This window comes from Giraffa tippelskirchi, chromosome 9, assembly GCF_054371585.1.
Source record: "Giraffa tippelskirchi isolate mGirTip1 chromosome 9, T2T-mGirTip1v1.2.pri, whole genome shotgun sequence".
In the NCBI taxonomy this organism is placed as follows: domain Eukaryota; kingdom Metazoa; phylum Chordata; class Mammalia; order Artiodactyla; family Giraffidae; genus Giraffa; species Giraffa tippelskirchi.
In genome coordinates, this window is record NC_137283.1 from 107373561 (window position 1) to 107393917 (window position 20357).

At 41.1% G+C, this 20357-nt stretch overlaps 1 protein-coding gene across 4 annotated transcripts in view; it reads right to left on the bottom strand.

Annotated features, from left to right (window-relative positions):
* FIG4 (FIG4 phosphoinositide 5-phosphatase) overlaps positions 1-20357 on the bottom strand; it is a 165743-nt gene that overhangs the window by 7489 nt on the left and 137897 nt on the right. Inside the window, exon 23 of one of the 4 annotated variants that reach the window (XM_081526721.1) lies at positions 990-1099. The exons of the other annotated variants lie outside the window; for them this stretch is intronic. Within the exon in view, the coding sequence (XP_081382847.1) occupies positions 1024-1099 (76 nt within the window). The 3' untranslated portion in view covers positions 990-1023. The remainder of the gene's footprint in view (positions 1-989; positions 1100-20357) is intronic. 4 annotated transcript variants of the gene reach the window in all.

Sequence of the window (20357 nt, forward strand, 5' to 3'; positions counted from 1 at the left end):
TCACTTTTAAATACCCTGTCAAGCCACGTTCAATGTTGGAGGTATGGGTAAGCACATTTGTTGCCTTCCCCTCCACAGGCTTCCCTGGTGGCTCAGATGGTAAAGAATCTGCCTGCAATGCAGGAGACCTGGGTTCGATCCCTGGGTTGGGAAGATCCCCTGGAGAAGGGAATGGCTACCTACTCCAGTATTCTAGCCTGGAGAATTCCGTGGACAGAGGAACCTGGCAGGTTATAGTCCATGGGGTCACAAAGAGTCGACTGAGTGACTGACCCCAAGGGCACTTTCATGTATCTTTGGGTAGACATACATGAAATCACAAAGTTAAGGCCACAGGCTTTAGGGGCAAGCACTTATCTATGCATTAGGACATGAAACCATGTTATTAGCTGCTGATAACATTCTAAACATCATCAAGGTAAAAATTAAAAAGAAAAAATTATTTCTTGACAGCAACTCTATCTTACACACACAAAATGCTATGAACCTAATGCATGACTTCCCCAAAGTCCAACTAAATTTTCAGTCTTGTTATGCCATTGAGAGCTGGCATGAACATGATACAGAATAGTGTACAAATCTGGTTCCTTCAAATCCAAACACATTCCAAACCCTTTTAACAGCTGCTATTATAATGGATGACTGGACTGTCCTCCAGCAGGGACACTGGAAGGGATGTTAGAAATTTCACAAGCAGGTTAAAATGCATTAAGGCAAAGATGACAATAATGCCAGTCCCAAAACAACCCACCATTAGAAGAAGCAAGAGGCGTGATGAGAAGGAACTGAAGAATATAATCTGTGATGATGGAACATAAAATGTGCAACATTGCAGACCCAGGGAGCAGGCAGCACTGTCTGTATATAAGGCCCTTCAAAGGCTCAGCAGTAAGGAATCTCAACTCCTTAGGTAGATTAGGTCTTTGTAGATTTTGATAGGAGAGGAGTAGGTGCCACTGGGTATGGAGTGTGAGGAGAGCAAAACTTACTATGTTTCTCTAACACTTCTCTGCCTTCAATGTGTCAGAGAGCTGTGTCAGTGACAGGCGAACCAGAAAGGCACTGCAGTCTCACCAAAGCTAGGATTTTATGCCTAAGCCTAAAAGGCACATCAACAAGAGAGAAAAGTTATTTATAGATCAAAGTACAGAGGGACCTTAATATATCAGAGAAATTCATGCATTTGAATGTCTAAGGCTGCTAAAGTTTTTTTAAGGTACTGTTGATTTCATCAGATCCACTAGATGAAAAAAGTATATAGTGGGTACAGACACATATATGCTATGTATATAGATATATTCAATAATATTTATATGTAACATTTATGCTTATATACATTAATACATACATATGTTTTCTTTAAACATAATGCTGATGAAAGGGTTATGTGTGTGTATATATATTTCAACATTCCCCACAAAGTGATATATACTTCAAATGAGTCCATGGGACCTCATTTTTACAATGTCCATTCCACTGTGCAGACACTGGAACAAAAGTATAGTTGATGAGTATTTAGGGTGCTGTGCTCAGTCACTCCATCAAGTCCAACTCTTTGCGACCCCATGGACTGTAGCACGCCAGGTTCCTCTGTCCATGGGATTATCCCAGCAACAATACTGGAGTGGGTTGCCATTTCCTCCTCCAGGGGATCTTCCTGCCCCAAGGATCAAACCCACATCTACTGTGGCTCCTGTATTGGCAGGCAGATTCTTTACCACTGCGCCACCTGGGGAGCCCTCTAGATAATGTATAACACTTATTCTTTCTTAGAATTGAAACATCTTGCTTTTAAAATGTGACTTTCTATTTTACATTGTTATACATAAGGGCCTTAGAGGCTGTTATAAGCTTGTAAGAGTGAAGTTTTTGGTTAAAATGTCATATCACTGGATCATCGAAAAAGCAAGAGAGTTCCAGAAAAAACATCTATTTCTGCTTTATTGACTATACCAAAGCCTTTGACTGTGTGGATCACAATAAACTGTGGAAAATTCTGAAAGAGATGGGAATACCAGACCACCTGACCTGCCTCTTGAGAAACCTGTATGCAGGTCAGGAAGCAACTGTTAGAACTGGACATGGAACAACAGACTGGTTCCAAATAGGAAAAGGAGTACGTCAAGGCTGTATATTGTCACCCTGCTTATTTAACTTATATGCAGAATACATCATGAGAAACGCTAGGCTGGAGGAAGCACAAGCTGGAATCAAGATTGCCAGGAGAAATATCAATAACCTCAGATATGCAGACGACACCCCCCGTATGGCAGAAGTGAAGAAGAACTAAAGAGCCTCTTGATGAAAGTGAAAGAGGAGAGTGAAAAAGTTGGCTTAAAGCTCAACATTCAGAAAACTAAGATCATGGCATCCAGTCCCATCACTTCATGGCAAATAGATGGGGAAACAGTGGAAACAGTGGCTAACTTTATTTTGGGGGGCTCCAAAAATCACTGCAGCCATGAAATTAGAAGACGCTTACTCCTTGGAAGGAAAGTTATGACCAACCTAGACAGCATATTAAAAAGCAGAGACATTACTCTGTCAATAAAGGTCCGTCTAGTCAAGGCTATAGTTTTTCCAGTAGTCATGTATGGATGTGAGAGTTGGACTATAAAGAAAGCTGAACACCGAAGAACTGATGCTTTTGAATTGTGGTGTTGGAGAAGACTCTTGAGAGTCCCTTGTACTGCAAGGAGATCCAACCAGTCCATCCTAAAGGAGATCAGTCCTGGGTGTTCATTGGAAGGACTGATGTTGAAGCTGAAACTCCAATATTTTGGCCACCTCATGCGAAGAGGTGACTCACTGGAAAAGACCCTGATGTTGGGAAAGATTGAAGGCAGGAGGAGAAGGGGACGACAGAGGATGAGATGGCTGGATGGCATCACCGACTCAATGGACATGAGTTTGGGTAAAATCCGGGAGTTGGTGATGGACAGGGAGGCCTGGCATGCTGCGGTTCATGGGGTCGCAAAGAGTTGGACACGACTGAGCGACTGAACTGAATTGATATCACTGCCACACATGCATGTTAAAAACAAAAAGAACAAGGTTTATCCAATATTTATCATGAAAAACTGCTGTGCTTTAAATCTATCAATGCTTTTTACCTTTTTATTGTAAATAAGACATATAATAGAAAGCCACACAAAACAAACACATAGAATTATTAGAAGGTAAACATGAGCTGGGTCAAAAAGCAGAAATTTCGGCAGCTGACCCAGAAACCCCTTCCATGTGCTCCATCCTCATCACAACACCCTCTCTCCCCTTATAAGGAGCCATCAACCTGACTTCTACAGTATTCACTTCTTTGCACTTTAAAAAGATTTTTTTTCATTCACATGTGCATCCCTAGACTATAATTTAATCTGGCATGAGTGGCCTTTTAATCTACAGATTCTCCCTCCTTTCTTTTCCTTAACAATTTATCTGTCGAAGAAACCAGGTTGTAGAATTCCTCTCAGTCTGGGTTTCTGGGTTTTGCTGATGGCATATTCATGATGCAGTTCGAAAATGTTCCTCTGTTCTTTATATTTTCTGCATGTCAGCAATTGGATCCAGAGGCTTGGTGAGATTCACAATTGCTGTGGTGAACACACCGGAGGTAGAATGCTGTGTCATCAGAAGGGCCGCAGTGTTTTTTTATGACTTCCAGAATCACTGATGCACAGTGGCTAGATCAACTCATCACACTTGTTTAAAAAAAAATGTATTTATTTATTTGGCTGTGCCCGGTCTTACTTACAGCATGTGGGATCTAGTTTCCTGACCAAGGATTGAACCCAGGCCCCCTGCACTGGGAGTGCAGAGTGCCAGTGGACCACCAAGGAAGTCATATGCTTGATTCTTTCACTTTATTTGCCCACTTTCCAGATAATGAAATAGTTCCTTATTATCCTTATAAGGTGACCATATTTTTAAAAAACTAATCATAAACTCATGGATTTAAACATATTTGAGTTCCATTCTATTGCAATTACTATTCTTTTTGAAGTTCAAATGGTCCCATCTTTGTCCAGAGAGCCAGCATCACTAGAGTATCATAGTGCATATCACTAGCCCAGGAAAAGATCAAAATTCAAAATTTGAAGCAATTTTCTGTTGAATGCATATCACTTTCACACCATTGTAAAGTCAAAAAATTAAGTTGAACCACTGTAAGTTGGAGACCGTCTGCACTCCACTTTTTTTTTTTCTGACATAAAGTGTTGCATTTTAAAAGCCTGAGAATAATCCAATTTTCTTTCCCTTAAAAGACACTTTGTCTTTTAGATGTCTAAAGGAACTTTTTCCTTTAAAGTCCAGTTAACTTACTGCTGCTGCTGCTGCTAAGTTGCTTCAGTTGTGTCCGACTCTGTGCGACCCTATAGACGGCAGCCCACCAGGTTCCGCCGTCCCTAGGATTCTCCAGGCAAGAATATTGGAGTGGGTTGCCATTTCCTTCTCCAGTGCATGAAAGGGAAAAGTTAAAGTGAAGTCGCTCAGTCGTGTCCGACTCTCAGAGACCCCATGGACTGTAGCCTACCAGGCTCCTCCATCCATGGGATTTTCCAGGCAAGAGTACTGGAGTGGGGTGCCATTGCCTTCTCCGAGTTAACTTACTACATGGTATTATTTTGGGTCAGTATTGTCACATATGTTGTGCTCTTTGAGTAAGTAGTTTTCAGTTTCAGGAAAAAAGTTTTTTGGCATTACCGTTTTTAGTAGTTTTTCAGTTCCCTCGCTTTGTTTTTCTTCATCAAGGCTCCTCCTGTCCATGCTAAATCTTCCTTGCCTATTGCCAATATGTGACATTTTCTCTTAAATGTTTTTAATATCTTTCCTCATTATTTTATTTTTGGCTGTGCTGGGTGTTCGTTGCTGCAGGCTTTTCTCCCAGTGCGGCGAGAGGCGGCGAGAGGGGGCTACTCTCCAGTTTTGTTGCATGGGCTTCTCGTTGCAGTGGTTTCTCTTGTTGCAGAGCACGGGCCTCAGGGCATGAGGGCTTCAACAGCTGTGGCATGTGGGCTCAGTAGTCGTGGCTCCTGGGCTCTAGGGGACAGGCTCAACAGCTGTGGCGCACAGGCTTAGCTGCACGTGGAATCTTCCCAGACCAGGGATCAAACTAGTGTTTCCTGCGTCGGTAGGCGGAATCTTATCCACTGTGCCACCAAAGGAAGCCCCTCTCATTTCTTTTTGAATTTTAGAGTTTTATATTTTAAGCTCATTTTGAAATACTATGCTTCAGTGTTTTTTTTAAATAAAATTTTATTTTTACTTATTTTTCAACACTGAAAACATTTTGTATTGGGGTATAGCCAATAAACAATGTTGCGATAGTTTCAGGTGAACAATGAAGGGACTCAGCCATACATATACATGTATCCATTCTCCCCCAAACCCCTCTTCCATCCAGGCTGGCACATAACATTGAGTTGAGTTCCATGTGCTATACAGTAGGTCCTTGTTGGTTATCCATTTTAAATATAGCAGTGTGCACATGACTTTTCCAAAGTCCTTAACTGTCCCTTCCCCCTGGCATCCATGAGTTCATTTCTAAGTCTGTGAGTCTTTCTTTTTTTTTTTTTTTTTATGAAGTTCATTTGTATCATTTCTTTTTAGATTCCACATATAAGCGACGTCTTATATTTCTTCAGTATGACACTCTCTTGATCCATCCATGTTGCTGCAAATGGCCTTATTTCATTCTTTTTAATGGCCGAATAATATTCCATTGTGTTTTTATATACACATGCACACACACATACATGACTTCTTTATCCATTTCTCTGTTGATGGACATTTAGTTTGTTTCCATGTCTTGGCCATTGTAAACAGTGCTGCAATGAACACTGGGGCGTATGTATCTTTTTGGGTCATGTTTTTCTCTGGATATATGCCCAGGAGTGGAATTGCAGGCTCATGGTAGCTCTATTTTTAGTTTTTTAAGGAACCTCCATACTGTTCTCCATAGTGGCTGTACCAGTTTACATTCCCACCAACAGTTATGCTTCAGTTTTGACCTCTTCCATCAAGTTGTCTTTCCAGCATGCTTTCATCAGAGAGATGTTATTCTACTCCATGTTCTTTCATCTCCCTAGTAACTTCTTATGAGCTTGGAAGTTGATACTTTTCTGTTGCTCATTATGCAAAATTAGCTTTTCTGAATAGTTAGAAGGAAGTACAGTTCAAGAAAATCTCACTAACTTGACAGAACTCCCTCTTTGGTTATCACCGTGAAGTGTTTAAAACCATGGCCTCTTGCTTTCTGATATTTCCTGTTGTTTAATCGTTAAGTCATGTCAACTCTTTGTGACCCCATGGATTGTAGCCCAGGAGGCTCTTCTGTCCATGGGATTTCCCAGGCAGGAATACAGGAGTAGGATGCCATTTTCTGTATCTCTTCCTTTTCCCCACTTTTATCTGGACTTCCTCTTTCCCTCATGTCTCCTGGCACTGTTGTGCTCAATTTTGACTCCACTGTCGGCATTTTCGGTTCAGATGGAGCTCTGGCCTGGAAGAGGGCTTTGGTTTTAGGGTTCAGGAGTTAATGTGGCCCAGACTGCCTGAGTTCCTTTCAGAACCCACCAAGAACCCTGGCACTATTCTGGCACTGAATTGGGTAAAACCCCTCTCCAGTTTCAGCTGCTATGCTCAAATCAGCCTGCACTCATTTCCAGTGCATTCCTGTTACCTATTCTGGGGTTCTCCTGGTCTCAGGTCTGTCAGATGCCCTGTTGTCCCCCCACCCCTGACTTATTCCTTTCGTACAAACACTGATATTCTGCAGGTTTTGTGGCTGCTGGAGGCTTATCTGTGGATAACTTATTTGGTTTTGATGTAAGTGCTGCATATGTGTGCTGGCTGTGCTACCCAGTTCTGTTTTACATGAGGATTCAGAGATTTGAATAACAATGTTGCTGCTGTCTTTTTCCCAGAACTGATTAGGCACATCTATCTTTAAAGTCTATTTTTCACCCATCCCCAAAGCTAGTCCCTAAATGTGACATACTGCTGCCTCATGGCCATACTGTCCTTGCTGCTGAAGTAGGCATTGCCACACCACTGCTCCTTACCCAGGGCTTTTCTCAGAGAAACTATCAGAGACAGCTGAAAACTGCAGGGCCCAGATGTGGCTGCTCCCTTAGTGATGCAGAGACGGCCGGGGCGGGGGGGGAGGGAGTGGGGAGAAACACGGTAGAGCCTATAACCTTGTGGTTTATCTGCATTTAGCTAATCAAGCATTATTACCTCAGTGGCAGCAGGAAAAAGTACAAGTAGAGATAGAAAAACTAAAACAAAAAAAAAGAGAGACTGCCTACCAGCTTTACTTTTGTTGCAGCTAATGCAAGATGGCTAGGATTTGGGTCATGGGCTTAACAGAACAAGGGAGCCCTTCCGACGGCTACCCAAAGACCTCACTCCATCATGCAAGCAGGTGCTTTCACCGTTCTTGCCTCGTGGAATTTGATGACTACTAATACAAATGACAACTATATGTTTCCATTTTCTCCCTTTCTGGAGACCTTCCATTTTCCTTTGCCTCCAGTGTACATTGAGAGCAGACAGGCCATCTTTTAACTTTTAGGTTACTAGGTCACAAGCAGCCTTGTCTGGACTTGATAAGGAGAGCTGCACAAAACCCAGATATCCTGGACTCTGAGTAGGATACAGTGATGAATGGAGGAGGGAGCTGGTTCTACTTATAGCAAGAGGAATGTGTGTGGATAACGAGAGGGGCAGACTGTGACAGATAACATAAATTAGATTCCTCAGTATCCATTTGAATTTCCTGTCCTACATGCAGAGGTTGAAAAACAAAAAAATAACATCTCAGACACCCTTGCAATCGAGGTTCAAAATGTGATTTAGATTCTAATCACCACTTACACTCACAAGAGTCTGATTTGGAATAGAGTCATACGGGAAGAAGCAATATGTAAGGTATTTATTTTGCAGACTGTGGCAAAGGCAACACGCTCTTGAGCTGGCCACCGCAGTGGCAGCTTCCTGATTTTAGCTGAAGTGGCTGGTTTGCGGCCAGCAGCCACTGGGATTCCTTCCTGATCTAGGCAGATGCAGAAGCCACGCTGAGGGTTTGCCATGTGGTTTGGGGAGTCATTCCTGGCAGCCTGGTCTACAGTCTGTCTCTTTAGCCCTCCAGGGATTCTGAAAGCCACTGAAAATCCTATAAAAATCACTTTTTGTTTAGTCTACCTAGAGTGGATTATGTTTTCTGCTACTAAACTTTGACCCACATAGCCTGCCAATGCACAAAGCAGAGGCAGTTCCAGCTCTCTTGCTTTACCCAGGAGCAAGCACCCAGGTGCCTAGGTAACCCCATTTCTGGATGCTTCTAGCAACAAAGGGGATAATTCTTGCAGTTGAGCATGTGTTTTTGCTGCCCTAGGAGACAGAAGGGACAGTCTGCCACAAGCACATACATGAGTGGTGATGGTGGTATTTTTGATGTTTGGGCCCTAGCTGTTGGTATTTTTATTGGTATGGGAGAATGATACTCTTCTACATTCTCTCTGAGAACTGTAAAATTAAAATGTTGTTTGTATTTTTTATTTTTAAATTAATTTTTATTAGAATACAGTTGCTTTACAACATTGTGTTAGTTTCTACTGTACAGCAAAGTAAATCAGCTATGTGTATACATCTATCCCCTCTTTTTTTTTTTCTTCCCATTTAGGTCATCACAGAGCACTGAATAGAGTCCCCTGAGCTATACAGTAGGCTCTCATTATCTATTTTATAGATAGTATCAACAGTGTATATATGTCAATCCCAATCTCCCGATTCATCCCACCCCCACTCAGCCCCCTTTTGTGTCCACATGTTTGTTCTCTACATCTGGGTGTCTATTTCTGCTTTGCAAATAAGATTGCTTTGTGTTTTTTAAAAGGACTTTTGGCTTTAGACAAACAAGATAATTTTGGGTGTAAAACGCTTCCAATTCACGACACAATTAATACATTGTAGGATTTCCCGCCCATTTTGTAGGATATGTTATCTGTCCTAGAATAAAAGGAAATGTAGTTTTTCCTCTCTTTCAGGCATGTCTATGATTACAAACACCAGGGGCGCACCCAGTGATAAGTGGCTGCATGGTTTTGTAGTCTTTGTAGGTTTTTGTAGACTTGAACATTTTCAGCTGTTGTTTGGCTTTGAGCCACTGGCAACAGGGACTGGTTACCATGCACAGCACTGGGTTTGCTCTGCCAGTAAACGCTGCACATCAAACCCGTAACAGCTGTTCTCAAAGGGCAAAGAATACAACTGCCCCTCCCAGAGTCATCCTTCCTCCCTGCCTGTAAGCAGGCCCATGCTCTCCCCGTCAGGGCAACTGGTCATCTATGAGACCTTTCCACAGTGACCTTTGGGAGCAGTCTGTCCCTCCTGTCCTTAAATTTCCTGGAACAGCAGCAGCACTGGACTGTCACTCCTGGAAACGTAGACCAATGGGCTGCAATAATGGCCCCGTGTCTCATCTCCCACATGGAAATGATGACCCCTACTTATATCCTTCATGCCTATTTGATACTTTCATCTTTTCCTGATGATTTACAGAGTGCCATCATCGAGTTTGCCACATCACCCTATTGCATCTCCTGTAAACTGCATCTTTTTTTCTAACACTTTTTATTGTAGAACCTCTTCAGATTCATAGAATTCTGTACAGAGTTCCTACATACCCCATATGTACCCCAGTATTCCCTATTAGTGATGTCTTCCATTAGGATGGTATGTGCCGCTGTCCTGTGCTTAGTTGCTCAGTTGTGTCCGACTTTTTGTGACCCCATGGACTGTAGCCCACCAGGCTCCTCTGTCCATGGGGATTCTCCAGGCACGAATATTGGAGTGGGTTGCCATGCCCTCCCCAGGGGATCTTCCTAACCTAGGGATCGAACCCATGTTTCCCGCAAACCAAATCCAACCTGTCCTGAGTTTTCAGAAAGCTCATGTGGTTTTATCTCTATCAATGTCCCTCTGTGATGGAGGGCTGGGTGCAGGCCCAGTGGATATTCAGACAGCTGCTGCAGGAGCTAGAAGAGTTGGTGGAGTGAGGGGTTCCACAACCTGGCTGATTGTTACAGTCAGTGGAGAATTTTGTAAAGCACAGATGCGCAGGCCTTAACCCAGGTGTACTGGATCAGAATCTCCAGCCATAGGGTCTGGAATTCTATATTTTGTATTGCTTAAAAAATAATAACCTTGCTAATTATGTTTTTAATATAGAAAATTATAAAAAACATGGGCCATAATCCTATGAATATACATAGAAGTATAAATGTAGAAAATGTAAAGAGGAACCAAAAGTCTAAAATGAAAAATGAAAGCCTCCCTATAATCTATATAACTATTTTTTAAGGACGCTTCGGTTTCTCCCTGTTTTTAGTGCTGTCTTTTGTTTGCTTGAGATTTGTATTTCTGCAAGCTTCCAGGGTATTCTGGTGTAACCAGAAATTTGGAACCACTACAGATGAGATTCACAATTCACCTGGCCGGGGGTGGGGTGGGGAGAGAATGTTCCTTTCAGTGCTGACATCCATTATAAAATCACAGAGGCCTGCTCTTTCCCTTTCCCTCCCTGAACAAGTCAACCCTAAAGCCATCAGTTGGGGCAGAGCAAGGGGAGGCAGCCTGTGACAGCCTGTCGGAGCCCAACTGGAGTGACAAGGGCTTCCAACAGAGGACAGATCCTGTATGGGGAGTTCGGGCCTGAGTGTGTGAGGCGGGCATCCATGGCTAGGGAGCAGTGGGTGTGAGTATCTATGTGGAGGGATGGCCTGGGGCCCAAGGGGATAAGGAAGGCATTCATGAGGGTGGTGTCTCTGAGAAGGGAGTCAGTGCCTGAATAGAGGGCATCTTTGGCTTCCCTAGTGGCTCACATGGTAAAGAGTCTGCCTGCAATGTGGGAGACCTGGGTTCAATTCCTGGGTCAGGAAGATCTCCTGGAGAAGGAAATGGCAACTCACTCCAGTATTCTTGCCTGGGAAATCCCATGGACAGAGGAACCTGGCAGCCTACAGTCCATGGGGTTGCAAAGAGTCTGACACGACTGAGCGACTAATACTTTGTGGGGGAAAGGGTGGATGCAGTGGTGATGGGAGGCTGGTTATATATGTGGGAATGAATTAAAGAAATATAATAAAGGTAATGGGAACCAAGTTTCTCACTGTTGGACAAGGAAGTCACTAATACGCAAAGGGAGAAGGACCGAATAAACCCAGAAAGAAAGTGAACTCCCCATGGACTATCCAGTTCATGGAATTCTCCAGGCCAGAATACTGGAGTGGGTAGACTTTCCCTTCTCCAGGGGATCTTCCCAACCCAGGACTGAACCCAGGTCTCCCACATTGCAGGCAGATTCTTTACCAGCTGAGCCACAGGGGAAGCCCAAGAATACTGGAGTGGGTAACCTATCCCTTTCTCCAGGGGATCTTCCTGACCTAGGAATCAAACCAGGGGTCTCCTGCATTGCAGGTGGATTCTTTACCAACTGAGCTATGAGGGAAGCCCCAGAGTACCCTACAATTAGAGATACCAGTATGAACTTATGGATTTAAAGATATAAATATATATTTATATTATATTTACAAATATATACATTTATATTATAGAGTATATAAAATATATGTGGTATATATTTGTAGATACATATGTGTATGTTTGCATGGTTGTATATATTTACATATATGAATATATTTAAATGTATATATGTCCTTTGAATGGGCTTGGGAGCAATGATATTCCATTGGTAGTAGGTACACCCAGTGCCCACTCTTTGGCTATAATACCGCTTTCCACTAAAAAGAACCAGAGGTCCTTGGAGAAATGACTGATTTCAGGGCTGGGGCAGGCAGAGAACATGATGAGTTTAGAACATCTTGTGCCAGAAATCAAAGACATACTTAAAGGATGATGAGGACATGTCCAGAGAACACAGGAGCCAGGCTGAAAGGACTCAGGTGAAATTTGAAACAGTTTGAACATTAAAACAAATAATGACAGTAACACACTATATCCCATCCAATAAGATAGAAATCCAAGACCTCATACTGAGAACAGTAAATGAAACTTTGAAGGACTATTTACATAGTTTCAAAGCATCTCCCACAAAATACGCATTAATTAAAAGAGAAAAAAAAGAGCAACTTCACAATGGAAAATCCCAGAAGATTCTACTTTAATCAAGGGACTAAAATAAAGATGACTAGTAATGGCATGAATTGAAATTGTGTATCACCCGACAGGGTGCACTGAAAAGCACCCACCGTCACCTCTATGATATTCCTGCCTGTATGCATTATGTACCTGAAGCCAACAAACATTTATTTTGTCACAGTTTCTGGGGTCAGCAATCTGAGAGTGGCTGCATTGGGTGACTCTGGTCTTAGGTCTGTTATAAGGTTAAAGTCCAGCTGTCAAGCGATAGACATCTTGGGGTTTAACCAGGGCTGAAGATTCGACTTCCATGCTCACCCACATGGTTGGAAGGCCTCAGTTTCTCCTGGCTATTGGCTAGATGCTTCAGTTCCTTGCCATCTGGGCTTATATGTAGGGCTGCTCACAACATGACGTTTGCTTGCCCCAGAACAAGTGATCCAAGAAATTACTTCTGTAACCTAACCACTTTGGCTCTATGCTCTGGCTTACAAAGACCTACTCTGGTACCACGTGAAATGAGACTGCATGTGGGTTTGAATAATAGGCATGCGTGTGCTAGGCTGTTTCAGTCATGTCCGATTTTTAGCGACCCTATGGACTGTAGCCTGGCAGGCTCCTCTGTCTATGGGATTCTCCAGGCAAGAATACTGGAGTGGGTTGCCATGCCCTCCTCCAGGGGACCTTCCTGAACCAAGGATCAAACCTGCGTCTCTTATGTCTCCTGCACTGGCAGGCAGGCTGTTTACTGCTAGTGCCACCTGGAAAATCCTTGAATAATAGGAAGTGGGGCCAATTTGAAGGCTGGCTATCAAACTGCCAAAAATAATCATGACAAACTCAGATAAGGAGCTGTTCTACAAAATCATTGATCAATATTCTTCAGAGTGTCAAGGTCATGAAAATCAAGGAAGAGACTGGGGAACTGTTCCAGAATGAAGGAGACTAAAGAGACATGACTGCCAACTGCAATGTGAAATGCTGGACTAGTTCCCTTTGAGATTAAGGACACTGGAGGATGACTAGCAAAGGTTTGCATGGAGTTGAAGGATTAGCTGGCAGCAATGTATTAACGTTAATTTCCTGATTTTACTAGATTGTACTATTCTCTTATAGAAGAATGCTATTTATAGAAAACACCCATTCAAATGTTAGGGAGAGATAGGAAATCAGGTTTGTAACTTACTCTCAAAAGGTTTGGGGCAGGGAGGGAAGTATTCTTTATTCTTTTACTGCAACTCTGAGATAAGTTTGAGATTGTTTCCAAATTAAAAATGTATGTACACATTTTGCCCTCTGCTCTGAGGAACCTCAGGCAGCCACCCCCATGGGCAGGTGCCCAGGTGCTGTTCCTACCCTGGGCTCCCTCCCTCTGCCTTTTACTTCTCAGCTGCCAAGATATTGGAAGGCTGAATATTCCCCAGGTACTTCAGTTGTTCCTTATGTGAAGTTCAGAAGCCCCACCCTTACAGTTGCCATCCTATGTGAGTGATGATCCAGTAAAATTTTTGCAAGAATGAATCAAGAGTTTCATGACTAAGTGTTAGAGAAGATAGCCTTTTCTTCTCAGTTTCTGCTTGTTGTGGCCAGAAGGTGAGATCTAACCCTGAGCCTTTGGAGTGGGAGCACTGACTCCAAGACCCTAGACTACCCGAGAACTAACCCTAGGGAGTAACAGAGAGTGAGAACTCACACAAAGGAAACCACTTGAATACGAGACCCAGCATCACCCAACCACCAGTAGCACCCTGTGCAGGACACATCATCTAAACGACAAACAAAACAAAAATACAAACCCAATCATTAGCAGACGATTACCACCTCACTCAGCCTTGCCCATCAGAGGAAAAACAAACAAAAACAAAAACAAGAAAAACTTAGCACAAATCTCACTCTATACGAAGCTTACCAAAACCACTGGACTAACCTTAGGAGGGAAGAAACCAAAAGGAAGAATGAATTCAACCCTGGTGCCTGGGAAAAGGAGACATCAAACACAGTAAGTTAAAAAAAAAAGTAATAATGAAGAGGCAGAGAAATACCATACAAAGGAAGGAACAAACCAGAAACACAGAAGTCTGAATAAATGAAGAGGAAATAGGCAAACTACCTGAAAAAGAATTCAGAATAATGATAGTAAAGATGATCAAAAACCTTGAAAACAGAATGTAGAAAATGCAAGAATCAATTAACAAAGACCTAGAAGAATTAAAGAATAAACATACACAGACAAACAACACAATTATTGAAGTTAAAAATGCTCTAATCAATAGCAGAATATCTGAAGCAGAAGAATGAATCAGTGAGTTGGAAGATAAAATGGTGGAAATAACTTCTGAAGAGCAGAATAAAGTAACAAGAATGAAAAGGACTGGGGATAGTCTCAGAGACCTCTGGGACAATATCAAATGCACCAACGTTCAAATTATATGGGTCCCAGAAGAAAAAGAGAAAAAGAAAGGGTATGAGAAAAGTTTTGAAGAGATTATAGTTGAAAATTTCCCCAACATGGAAAAGGAAATAGTCAATCAAGTTCAAGAGGCCCAAAGAGTCCCATACAGGATAAACCCAAGGAGAAACATGCCAAGACACACACTAATTGAGCTAACAAAGACTATACACAAAGAAAGAATATTGAAAGCAGCAAGGGAGAGCAACAAGTAACATACAAGGGAAACCCTATACGTTTAACAGCTGGTCTTTCAGCAGAAACCCTGCAGGCCAGAAGGGAATGGTAGGATTTATTTAAAGTACTGAAAGGGAAAAGTCTACAACCAAGATTACTTTACCTGGCAAGGATCTCAATCAAAATTGATGGAGAAATCAAAAGCTTCTCAGACAAGCAAAAGTTAAGAGAATTCAGTACCACCAAACCGGCTTTATAACAAATGTTAAAGGGACTTATATAGCCAAGAAATACAAGAGAAGAAAAAAGTTCTACAAAATCAACCCCAAACAATTAAGAAAATGGCAACAGGAACATAGATATCAACAATTACTTTAAATGTAAATGAATTAAATGCTCCAACCAAAAGACACAGACTGGCTGAATGGATACAAAAACAAGACACATATATATGCTGTCTACAAGAAACCCACTTCAGACCTCAAGACACATTGACTGAAAGTGAGAGGATGGAAAAATATATTCCATGCAAACAAAATTCCATGCAAAAATATATTCCAAGCAAAAGAAAGCTGGAGTACCAATCCTCATATCAGACAAAATAGAGCTTAAAATAAAGATTACAAGAGATAAGGAAGGAACTACATAATGATCAAGGGATCAATCCAAGAGGAAGGCATAACACTTGTAAATATCTATGCACCCAACATAGGAGCACCTCAATACATAAGACAAACCATAACAGACATAAAAGGAAAAATTAACAGTAACAAAATAATAGTAGGAGACTTGAACACCCCACTCACACCAATGGACAGATCATCAGAACAAAATTAATAAGGAAACGCAAGTCTTAAAAGATACATTAGATGAGATGGATCTCATTGATATCTTCAGGACATTCCATCCAAATGCAGAAGAATACACCTTCTCAAGTGCACATGGAACATTCTCCAGGATAGACCACATCTCAGGTCACAAATCAAACCTCAGTAAATTTAAGAAGATTGAAATCGTATCAAGCATCTTCTCCGACCACAACACTATCAGACTAGATATCAATTACAAGGAAAAAACTATAAGAAACACAAACACGTGACTATTAAGCAACACGTTTCTAAACACCCAACAGATTACTGAAGAAATAGAGAAATCAAAAGATTTCTAGAAACAAATGACAATGAAAACACGACAACTCAAACCCTATGGGATGCAGCAAAAGCAGTTCTAAAGGGAAGTTTATAACAATAAAATCCTATCTCAAGAAACAAAGAAGACATTGAATAGACAACCTAACTTTACACCTTAAACAACTGGAAAAAGAAGAACAAAAAAACCCAAAATTAGTAGAAGGCAAGAAATCATAAAGATCTGAGCAGAAATAAATGAAAAAGAAATGAGAGAAACAATAGAAAAGATTAATAAAACTAAAAGCTGGTTCTTTGAGAAGATAAACAAAACTGACAAACCTTTAGCCAGACTCATCAAGAAAAGAGAGAGAAGAATCAAATCAACAAAATTAGAAATGAAAAAGGAGAGGTTACAACAGACAATGCAGAAATACAAAGAATTATAAGACTATTATGAACAACTATATGGCAATAAAATGGATAACCTGGAAGAAATGGACAGATTCTTAGAAAAGTTCAATCTTCCAAGACTGAACCAGGAAGAAATAGAAATTATGAACAACCCAATTACAAGCACTGAAATTGAAGCTGTGATCAAAAATCTCCCAAAAACCAAAACCCCAGGACCAGATGGCTTCACAGGAGAATTCTATCAAACATTTAGAGAAGAGATAATGCCTATCCTTCTAAAACTCTTTCAAAAAATTTCAGAGGAAGGAACACTTCCAAACTCATTCACGATGCCACCATCACCCTGTCACCAAAACCAAAGACAACACAAGAAAAGAAAACTACAGGCCAATATCACTGATGAACATAGATGCAAAAATCCTCAACAAAAGTTTAGCAAATAGAATTCAGCAACACATCAAAAAGTTCATACACCATGATCAAGCTGGGTTTTTTCAGGGATACAAGGATTCTTCATTATACAGAAATCAATCAGTGTGATATACCATATTAACAAATTGAAAGATAAAAACCATATGATCATCTCAACAGATGCAGAAAAAGCCTTGACAAAATTCAGCACCCTTTTATGATTAAAACTTTTTGAAAAATGGGCATAGAAGGAACCTACCTCAACAAAGTTAAGGTAACATATAATAAGCCTACAGCAAACATTTTATCCTCAATGGTGAAAATCTGAAAACATTCCTCCTAAGATCAGGAACAAGACAAGGGTGTCCACTTCACCACTGTTATTCAACATAGTTCTAGAAGTCCTAGCTACAGCAATCAGAGAAGTAAAAGAAAAAAAGGAATCTTCTTCAGAAAAGAAGAAGTAAAGCTCTCACTGCAGATGACATGATATTGTACATAGAAAACCCTACAGATACTATTAGAAAATTACTAGAGCTAATCAGTGAATTTAGCAAAGTTGCACGATACAAAGTCAATACACAGAAATCACTTGCATTTCTATATACTAACAATGAAAAATCAGAAAGAGAAATTAAGGAATCAATCCCATTCACCACTGCAACAAAAAGAATTAAATATCTAGGAATAAACTTACCTAAGGAGAGAAAAAAAACTGTACACAGAAAATTGTAAGACACTAATGAAAGAAATAAAAGATGACATAAACAGATGGAGCGGAGAAGGCAATGGCAACCCACTCCAGTCCTCTTGCCTGGAAAATCCCATGGACGGAGGAGCCTGGTAGGCTTCGGTCCATGGGGTCGCTAAGAGTCGGACATGACTGAGTGACTTCACTTTCACTTTTCACTTTCATGCTTTGGAGAAGGAAATGGCAACCCACTCCAGCGTTCTTGCCTGGAGAATCCCAGGGACAGGGGAGCCTGGTGGGCTGCCGTCTTTGGGGTCGCACAGAGTCGGACACGACTGAAGCGACTCAGCAGCAGCAAACAGATGGAGAGATATTCCATGTTCCTGGGTAGGAAGACTCAATATTGTGAAAATGACTATACTACCAAACACAATCTACAGATTCAGTGTGATTCCTATCAAATTACCAACGACATTTTCCACAGAACTACAACAAAACTTTCATAGTTCATATGGAAACACAAAAGACCCCAAATAGCTGAACGCAGTCTTGAGAAAGAAGAATGGAGCTGAAGGAATCAACCTTCCTGACTTCAGATTATACTACAAAGCTACAGTCATCAAGACAGTATGGTACTGGCACAAAAACAGAAATAGAGACCAACGGAACAAGATAAGCCCAGAGATAAATCCATGCACCCATGGGTGCCTTATTTTTGACCAAGGAGGCAAGAAAATACAATCAGGCAAAGACAGCCTCTTTAGGAAATGGTGCTGGGACAACTGGACTTCTATATGTAAAAGAATGAAATTAGAACACTTCCTAACACCGTATACAAAGATAAACTCAAAATGGATTAAAGACCTAAATGTAAGACAAAAAACTATAAAATCTTAGAGGAAAACATAGGCAGAACACTTGATGACATAAATCAAAGCAAAATCCTCTATGACCCACCTCCTAGAGTAATAGAAATAAAAACAAAAGTAAACAAGTGGGACCTGATTAAACTTAAAAGCTTTTGCACAGCAAAGGAACTATAAGCAAGGTGAAAATACAACCCTCAGAATGGGAGAAAATAATAGCAAATGAAACAACTGACAAAGGACTAATTTCCAAAATATATAAGCAGCATACAACTCAATACCAGAAAAACAAGCCAATCAAAAAGTGTGAAAAAGACATAAACAGACATATCACCAAAGAAGACATACAGATGGCTAACAAACACATGAAAAGATGCTCAACATCGCTCATTATTAGAAAAATGCAAATCAAAACTACAATGAGATATCACCTCACACCAGTCAGAATGGCCATCTTCAAAAAGTTTACAAACAATAAATGCTGGAGAGGGTGTGGAGAAAAGGAAACACTTGTGCACTGTTGGTGGGAATGTAAATTGATACAGCCACTATGGAAGACAGTTTGTTGATTCCTTGAAAAACTAGGAATAAAACCACCGTATGGCCCAGTAATCCCACTCCTAGGCATATACCCTGAGGAAACTAAAATTGAAAAAGACACATGTATCCCACTGTTCACTGCAGCGCTATTTACAATAGCTAGAATGTGGAAGCACCCTAGACGTCCATTGACAGATGAATGGATAAGGAAGTTGTGGTACATATACACAATGGAATATTACTCAGTCATAAAAAGGAATGCATTTGAGTCAGTTCTAATGAGGTGGATGAACCTAGAACCTATTATACAGAGTGAAGTGAGTCAGAAAGAGAAAGATAAATATTGTATTCTAATGCATATATACGGAATCTAGAAAAATGGTACTGAAGAATTTATTTGCAGGGCAGCAATGGAGAAACAGACATAGAGAATAGACTTATTGGACATGGGGAGAGGGTAGGAGAGGGTGAGATGTATGAAAAGAGTAACATGGAAACTTACATTACCATATGTAAAATAGATAGCCAATGGGAATTTGCTGTGTGGCTCAGGAAATTCAAACAGGGATTTGTGTCAACCTAGAGGGGTGGGATGGGGAGGGAGATGGGGAGGGAGGTTCAAAGGGAGAGGATATATGTATACCTATGGCTGATTCAAGTTGAGGTTTGACAGAAAACAACAAAATTCTGTAAAGCAAATATCCTTCAATTAAAAAATAGATTTTAAAAATATATATAAACTTGTAAAGTCCTATGAGAGAAATTGTCTAAGTTAAGGTGGAAAATCCAAATTCTTTTAGGTAGAATTATATTGCCACAGCATGTTTTTATAGGTCAAAATGTATGCATACTGGTAACTTCATATGGTTCAACTTAATATAAGAACATTCCAACAAACTACAAACTAATCAGTAAAGGTAATGCCATTTTCAACTTCAATAAAAAGGCAAAACAGTTCACAGTCCCCTTTTGAGGATCCTTCTGCAGTTAACTACCAGCATCCTCAGCGTCTGCCTCTCTGCTGACCCCCATCTGTCAGCACACGGAGCAGCTGCTGTAGTAGCTCTGATTTTAGAAACGAGGCCTTGACTTCATACCCTCCAAAGGCAGTCCTACCTCTCAGCACCCCTCCACAGCATTTTTGAAAGAATGGTTTCTTCTCCCTATGTTCTCTTACTCACTTCCCAATGTTTCCTAAATTCACTGAAGAGGGCTTGCAAAGCTACCACCCATAAACAATTGCTCATCAAATCCATCAATACCTCCCTGATAATTTTTCCCTATTCAAGACTACTGCCCACTCTTTCCTTTTTGAAATATTTTCGTCTTCTGGCTTCTGTGAGACCACACTTCTCTTGAGTTTCCTCCTATTCCCCTCTTTGCTTACATCCCTGGCCCCTACAATTCACCCTCCAGAAAGCACCCGTAGTCACCTTCTAGATACAGCACCAGAGCATGCCACTCACTGAAAATATCCCCGCCCACCCCTGCACCCCATGCTTCTCACTGGATAAGCAACAGCT